Source organism: Populus trichocarpa, chromosome 10 (genome assembly GCF_000002775.5).
Source record: "Populus trichocarpa isolate Nisqually-1 chromosome 10, P.trichocarpa_v4.1, whole genome shotgun sequence".
In the NCBI taxonomy this organism is placed as follows: Eukaryota; Viridiplantae; Streptophyta; class Magnoliopsida; order Malpighiales; family Salicaceae; genus Populus; species Populus trichocarpa.
Genome location: NC_037294.2, coordinates 19,139,271 through 19,147,508, shown reverse-complemented (window position 1 = coordinate 19,147,508; position 8,238 = coordinate 19,139,271). Strand labels below are relative to the sequence as shown.

The 8,238-nt window shown below is 37.1% G+C and overlaps 1 protein-coding gene across 1 annotated transcript; it reads right to left on the bottom strand.

Annotated features, from left to right (window-relative positions):
• Positions 1–953: 953 nt before the first annotated feature.
• LOC7490371 (delta-1-pyrroline-5-carboxylate synthase) lies at positions 954–7,847 on the bottom strand. Its single transcript, XM_002315166.4, has 20 exons — positions 7,320–7,847; positions 6,927–6,998; positions 6,741–6,844; positions 6,263–6,365; positions 5,889–6,050; positions 5,549–5,826; positions 4,951–5,101; positions 4,622–4,786; positions 4,363–4,440; positions 3,968–4,057; positions 3,817–3,903; positions 3,613–3,699; positions 3,414–3,510; positions 3,214–3,317; positions 2,980–3,055; positions 2,261–2,411; positions 2,075–2,143; positions 1,826–1,892; positions 1,675–1,745; positions 954–1,272 (listed from the first exon to the last, which is right to left on the bottom strand). Exons 1-20 carry the CDS (start codon positions 7,377–7,379, stop codon positions 1,185–1,187), a joined length of 2,160 nt encoding a protein of 719 aa, XP_002315202.1. The 5' UTR covers positions 7,380–7,847; the 3' UTR covers positions 954–1,184.
• Between the last annotated feature and the right edge of the window lie 391 nt (positions 7,848–8,238).

Sequence of the window (8,238 nt, the reverse complement as noted above, 5' to 3'; positions counted from 1 at the left end):
TTTCTTATCCTAGTTTTTGTTTTACTTAGAAAAAAAATGCACGGTCCACGATGTAGCGAGGGTAACAAATTAAAACTAAATGCTGATGGAACAAAGACAATTGATAGTTGTTATGCCAGTGGAAATCCTTAAGAAGCTTATTGAAAAAACCTTATCCTACCATCTCAGTAGAGAGATCATGCCAGGTATCTTTTAGGCTCGCATATATTATATCTTTTAGGTGCACGACTCCGTCAAAGAGTTGATTGAAATGCTATTATAAGTGCTTACTAGCATGCCGCTATTTGCAAGTATGGTCTGGATTGATTTGATGTAGTTTATTGCATACTGAAAATGATAAACAGATGGTTTTCCATTTAGATTAACTTCTAAATGAGTCAGTGCTGAGTTTTGAGGTAAATTGCCGTGTAATGTCAAATGTTCCGGGGTTGCTCAAGCTTCCTCTTCAGATCATTCAGAAATTAAAAGGGCTGCCTCATCAATGTACTAGTAAAATGTTGGAACCTCATGGATAATAGAATTGATAGGCAAACTCGTAAAACTAGAATGGATTAGAAAAATTGAGGGAATAGAGATGATATAAATTATACCGAGAAACAAGAGACTTTTGCTGGAAAAGATTGCGATCTTTGTTGTCTTCGAGAAGCATTGAACGCCCTTACACCTTGATTGACCTTTCCAGGAGAGAGAGGGCGACGGGAAAGATGCTCTCACTTCAGCAACTCTACCAGGGCTTGTTAAGGTTCACAATCACCCTTTCGTGAGATGAGTTATAATATTCATCTTTTCGGCCCATGTCTCAAAAAGCAAGGCATCAAAATTTCAATCAGTGTCAGCACAGCACCAAAAAGTAGAATTATTTCATAGCTCCAAGCAAGAAACTGATCCATGGATGCGATTGGTGAATGCTATAGCGCGGGTAAAAATGATACGGATTCCGAACTCGCTTAGCATTCATAAATAAACGGCTGCTAGATTATAAAAAATATCTACGGTACAAAAGGCATCAGCAATGTTGACACCCAGCTGGAATTGCTAATGGTCATCAGGCCAAGAAAAAAATTGAGGTGGATCTGATAACTGCCTAACATACAGACTCGGCTGCATAAATATGAAAAGCAACTCAAAAGCAAAAGGCGTGCTGTCCACTATCACCATCATCTTCAAGTGAGAAAGCTACCTTGCTAATCGACTGATTGCAAGGTCATATCCTTATGAGTGTAAATCACCCCTTTATCACCATTCACCACTTGTCCACTGCCTCTAAGAATCCTGCATAAGCACAGTAGGAATGCCAACGCTTCAAACAGAAAATTTTGAAACTTGCCACCATTTTATTCATAAAAATAAACCAGAACCTGATAAAATAGTTACGAGCAACCAGTTCCTTAGAGAGCCAGTCCTATCTATATCTATTTTTCTAGTAATTCCCTCTGGCTAGAGAAGGATCAGGGAGCATGCCAGGCAGATAATGGCTACCAAATACAGGCACCTATTCTAAACAAAATAGAACAACCTTGTGATGCTCATCTAAATGGAAAATAATTTATCAAGGGCCAAGTTTAGGCATATATATATGTATGTATGTATTATCAGCAAAAACCCAAGAGATGAGGAAGGGGCCTAAACTTTTTCAGGTCAAACGACAGACGATGATCATAAGCAGATCCTTACCATTTAGTTGTTAACAATCCTTCAACACCTACAGGGCCTCGAGCATGAATCCTGCTTGTGCTTATTCCGACCTATTCAGCCAATAAGAATCAACTATGAGAAGCATGAATATCTCAAATGATGCTCATAATAATTGAGAGATGACATTTACCTCTGCACCTAATCCAAATCGAGCCCCATCACAAAATCTTGTGCTTGCATTGTGAAAAACAGCAGCACTGCAAATGTAAGGAACAAGAAACATCACTTAGCTGGATGCTATCTTTAATGCATTTGCATACATGCGAGAAAATTGAATCATCTAGAAAAAACTAGGAAGAGAGTCTCAAGTTAAATGTTTTTGGAGCTCAGCGAGGCGAAGGAGTAGGAGAAAAAAATATAATCTGTAAATAATCCTTGCCTGTCAACTTGACATAGAAAGACTTCAGCAACATCCTGATCTTCTGCTATGATACAATCAGTATGCGCGCTGTCAACAAGAAGAAGGAAAATATATAGCAAATACACAAACTATACATGTCTGCGTGTTTATGCATGATAGGAAATGCCAAAATCATTATGGTTGGAAAAAAGATCATTGACATACCTTCCATGTTGATGTATATGATTGATGGCAGCATGCACATCATCAACAATTTCAACAGTGCAAGCCATAGAATTGTACTCGTGATGTAAAGAATGTGCCTCTGGAAGGTTCAGCTCCTTGCATGCCCTCTGTCCACCAAATAAAGTAACACCTGAAAAAGAAGCACCAATCCTCGGATCCTTCAATTAGTATGCTGTGCCAACTATTCATTCTCAAAGGGAAATGGGTTCTGAGTATGTCTTCAGTTGCATTCAAGTTTTCAAGACCAGATGCATTCTTGAAGAACAATGTTTGAGTAAAATGGATGGAATCAAAGGAGTGAATAATAGAAACAGGGAATATAGCTTAAAACAAGCCGATGTAGTCCATTTTAGGGAAACATTTCAAAGTCTTGGTTATGCTATCATCTCAGAAAACTGAAACAAAAGTTAAGCTTCAAATCCACACAATAAAAACTGGTCTAATATTTTTGCTACATTGTAAATTTCTAAAAACTTTGAATATAAATTAAAACAGTTACCAACATTTGTTCAACTGTTTTATCTGACCAGGCAGAATTTCAAATTAGCCAACTTCGATATCAATTTAACGACCATGAACTTTCGCTACAAGTCATCAATTAGCTATTGTAAAACAGTATGCTATCATATAACTCATGAGAAAATTCTAACAGAACCATGATACAATTCTAACATCAACATCTATCATGGAATTCCTACCTTCAGTGCGAAGATCAACAATAAGCTCATTAAGCCCAGCGGTCTGCACCAAATCCTGGTGCACAAGAAGTGTTTCCTGGATATAGAAAAGAAAGGCACCAAACTTGCTATGTTATGAACCACCAAAAAAGATGTGCAAATGAGGCTCAATATAATATCCATGGAGAACGTCATAAATAAAGTTGCAATGGAAACTAATAAAGAATAAAAAAATACAGATGAATGCACAAGTACCATCGCATTGCAAGCTGCTGGATAATCTATTTTGGCATCTAAGACAACACGCTTTGCCATTTCCATGTTAGCAGACTTATCCATGTACACATGACAAATTCCATCTGAGTAGCAAAAGGAACAGCTTTGATAACAAAACAAGAAATATTATGAGAATAGAGTAAGCGCTTTACTAAATGTGATCCAAGTATCTGTCTCACCAGCATGTCCAAGAACAGGAATTTTAGTGGATGACTTGATTTGAGAAACTAGTTTATTGCTGCCTCTTGGGATCACAAGATCGATAACATCATCAAGCTGGTGCAAAAAAAATGCTGAGTTATAACTTCTGTTTTTTTTAGAACATTCTTAAACTCTACAGTTTTTCTAGTCAGACATCTTTTAAGAAGATCTATCCACCTTAAGCAGATCAGGAATTTCATCTCTTGAAGTCACTAGCCCAATAAGTCTTCCACCAACAGTGTCTGGAATGGCTGTAGTGATTACCTATATGATTAACGAGGGACAAGAAAACTTCAGACATAATCCCATTGATAATCTAACATGTAAAATACTATTACAATCCAGTATTCTCCATAAATATCTGTATTTAAAGAACCAAACCTTGTGCAAAATTGCATTCGACCTCTTGGCCTCCTTTCCTCCTTTTAAGAGGAGTCCATTCCCACTTCTGATTGCCAACGAAGCTATCTACTCAAGAAATGTAAAAAGGATTACAACAAGCAATAAAACAAGAATATACTGAAATGAATACCTGCACTAGTGCATCTGGTCGAGACTCGAAAACAATCAGGAGAACGCCTAAAGGAGATGAGGTTTTCTCTAAGAGGAGTCCATCGGCTAGCTGAATACATGAAAGAAATAGAAACATCACAAACCATGAAATTCAAGATAATCTTTATATATCGAACAATAAATACATTTTTAATTAAAATACTTTAATTCATGATTGTGAGTTTCACATCTCATAAGTTCTTATTCAATGGTTGAGCTGGTCTCATTTAGTTGCATGCATTGTGTATTAATATCTATAGCAAAAACATTAAATTATTCTGTCTATGCCACTGGCATACCAAATGAATGGAAGTCGTTAAAATTAAAATCAGGTAGCAGAAATGATAAAACATGTGTGAAACACTCTTTCCTTACCTCAGTTCTCTTCAAAACACGACCAATTGGGTCTTCCATGTTTGCAAGCACCCGAATAGAGTTCGCAAGACTCTCAATCTGTCAAGGTTTATATACTTTATTCAGAAACAAGAAATAGAAAGGGGACCATTAAATAAAACAAAGGACATACCAACCCACATCATTTTGCTAAATGGAAAATAAAACTGGAAAGAAACCAGATGTTAGGAAGTGGTAGCAAGAAAAACATAAATAAATAAACAATCCATAACTGTCTTACCTTCCCAGGCTTTAGAGCCAACCGAGATATCAAAGACTTCTCCAATCCAGCCTGTTGTGCAGCAGCAACATCAGCTTCATTTTCAATCTTGATCAGCTTTTCATTGGCTTCTAGGGCATCAGCTACGCCCAACAAAATCTTTTTCCTATCTTGCGAAGACAAAGCCTGTGGAACAAGTTTCTACCAAGTTATTATGCTGCTAAAACAGAAGGCATACCTGTGTGCTATTAAGAGCATAAGCGAAGAGTACTTCAATTTGTGAATAAAAAACATGTATAATAGCATAAGCATTTTAAACAGTAGCAGCTGAATATCAAATGTCATCTTACCTGTAGCCTTCTGGAACTTTCCCTTGCGGCAACTGCCATCTCACGGCCACTCACTTCTTTAACCGGGACCCACAAATGTGCATCTTGATGAAAGAGAGTGCCAACACGCTCTCCTTGAAGGACTTTCATTATGTTTTCAGGAGCATATCCACTTCAAAAGAGAATAAGAGATCATTTCACAAGGGAAAAAGAAAACTAGTTTGAACCAGTACCACACGTGTAGAAAGCTCAAATTTTGGATTCAGAATTCTAGCAACTCTCCAAGTAAAACATTCTTTGTCTTTCATTCTTAAAAGAAGGAAGCAAATAAAAGAGGGTTAATTGTCTATTGCCCCACACGCCCTAGATGATAAAAACAAAAATAAGCAGCAAGTCCATAACAGCTTAAAACAGCTTAAGAAAATGTCAGGCAGGAAATTCTTGTACAAGTGGAATTTTTTTTTATGCTAAAACTTTGTTTTATGCTTACAGCAGGACATATTATTAACTGTGAAATGATGCCACGTGCTTTTAATCAGTTATTATTGTCCAGGTGAACCAATTTTTATGTAATAATAGTTATGAGCTATGAGAATGTAGCAATGAATTGAAAGTTTACCTGGTTATAACGACAGGGATGCCAGCATAAGCTGCATTGACAGCAGCTTTTACTTTGGCTGTCATGCCCCCTCGACCCACCCTAGACTTGTCTCCGAAAGTAATTTCACTCTGATGTATTTCCTTGATGTATGTATGGATCAGCTTCGACTGTGGGTCACTTGGAGGACCACTATAAAGACCCTCTACGTCACTCAACAGAACAAGGAGGTCAGCCTTTAGCTCCAGAGCCAGCAAAGCTGCTAAACTGTCATTATCCCAAAATATTCCAGAAGAATCCTGCAGTGATTGCCCACTATCAGAACTGTAAAATGAGTGGAGATAAACTCAATCTCACATACCTCATACGGAGCTCTCCGAGTACTGACTGCATCATTCTCATTAAATATAGGAATAACCCTCAGAGCTAATAGTGATTTCACTGTCTGGTCTAGTTGCTTTCTAAAACCTTTATCCCTGAAATCACTATCAGTCACAAGAAGCTGTGCTGATGTGACATCCAGCTGAACCAAACAAAAAAGTACCAACATTTTATTTCAAAATAAGCCCAAAAGTGAAATGGGGAAAAACACATGCATGTTTAAAAAGGTTATGATTTATTCATATGTATCCCTGAAAAAGATATAGGCAAACCATAGATGCTCAGGAAATCGAGAAACAGATTGAGATTTAATCCAGGTGCAAAAATAATAAACACAGATATTATCTTAAGCACCTGACTAAACAATGTATCATATAAAGCCATGAGGTTGTTTTGTCCAACAGCCGCACAAGCCTTGCCATCAAAATCAACTTGCGGTTTTTGGAGATCGGCGAAGCTGCAGTACACATGAAACATTAATATATATATATATATATATATATATATATGCCACTTCAACTGGATTTAATCAATGATAATAATATTAGTAGTGATAGTAGCAAAACACTAAAAGAAGACGATCGAAGACAGAAAATAACTTTTAATGTAAAATCAGCTTTTGCATTACAGTTAAGTACATGGCATAACTTCTCATTTTCCACCCAAAATATTGGCAGCCATCACATCACAGAGTCCAAAAGAACATCATCCGCAATTATCAAATAACTAAATGCACAAATAGTTTCTCACGTGATCACTTGCAGCAATTCCAGCCATGACCAAAACCAATTATTCTCCGTGCTCAAAAAAAAAAACCCACAAAATACTTAACCTGCTGTTAACTAATCTTCGATATTTAAGCCTTTGGCGACCGAGTCCAACAGCACCAGATGTCACCACAATAACTTCGTATCCGAGAGAGTTCAGATCTTTGATCTGTATGCAAAACTCATCGTTTTAATCTTCCAAAAAATAAGCAAGAAATACTATGATTAAGCAAAAATCAAACAATCATTACCTGCTCACAAAGTGCCCCTAATCTCCCAAGGGCTAATCTTCCATCAGTTCGAGTAACGACAGCAGTCCCAACCTTCATTAACCAAATCCCAAAATCAGAAAATGATGTGAAACACGATCACTAATCATATCAAACAACCCTCATTTGGATTTTTCATTTAATTCTGTTCAGTTAAAAGTAATAAAAGAAACATCAACTGAGATTCGAATTTTCAGTCTTTACAAATAAAAACAAAATGCTGCATGACATCTAATCAAAGAAATAAAATCAAAGTGAGCAGCATATCTTAACCAAAAACAAATCTACTTAATGACAATAACAATTAGGCTTTATTAACACAATAGCAAAGTTCATACGGAGATTAGAGCTATAAGAAAAGGGAAGGGAAAAAACCTTGATAATGAGACGCTTAACGTCTTTGAAAAAACCACGAGAAGGATCCGTGCCGTTCATTTTGAAAGGGAACTGGAACACGGAGCGCGTCAACTCAGATGGAGATATTTATGAGGCGAAGAGAGAGGGAGTAGAGTGGAGAATGGTAGGTGCTTCACTGGTGGCGATTTATCGAGAGTCGAAAGGGAGATGGAGATGGAGATGGGTAGATGGAGGGATTCGAGCACATAGAATACAACAGAGTCGCCTAAAATGATAGAAAAAAACGTTGGTGCCGTGCTGGGGTTGATTGTTTCGGCTCTTATATAAAGGAGGTCAGGGAAAGGCCGCCACGTTCAAGTATTACCGGGTTGGTGCGTAGTATTTGATGGTACCTTTGCCCTGTGCCTTGTGCCACGAGATTTTTCCCTTGTTTAATACGAACGGCTTGGCTGCTTTTTTGCACACTGAAAGAGAGATCTGCGGCTTGTTCGCCCTTTTCTGGTGCAGGGTAAATCTATCCTTTCGTTTCTTCCCTCCTCTATCCTTTCGTTTCTTCCCTCCTCGTGCAGCCTCGTCTTTTTTTAAACCGTCTTTCTTTTTTCCTTTTTCTACTCTCAAAATCATTATACATTGCAATTACAATTACACTGTAATAATAAAATTCTAAAAAAATATACTGTCTTGCTGTCAATAACTATGTTCTTATGCACAGTTTATTGTGAACGGCTTTGTTTATAAAACAGAAACGGTGCCGTTTTTTTTTTTTTTTCATATTCGTAAGCTATGCTGACGTTGTTTTATATCTTGGGATTTGCTTCTTTCGGCATCGTCTCACGGCCCTCACTTGGAGCGTTTCAAAATACTAAATTAAAAAGCAAAATTGATAAAATAACTTTTTAGATAGTATAAATATAGTTTTTATTATGTGTATTTTAAT

Excerpts from the sequence above, each read along its gene's own strand:
- LOC7490371 (XM_002315166.4), bottom strand. The coding sequence starts at position 7,379 with ATGAACGGCACGGATCCTTCTCGTGGTTTTTTCAAAGACGTTAAGCGT. Across the intron at positions 3,056-3,213 it reads CAGCAGCTTGCAATGCGATG|GAAACACTTCTTGTGCACCA; the intron begins GTACTTGTGCAT and ends TTCTATATCCAG. Across the intron at positions 1,893-2,074 it reads TTTCTATGTCAAGTTGACAG|TGCTGCTGTTTTTCACAATG; the intron begins GCAAGGATTATT and ends TTACATTTGCAG.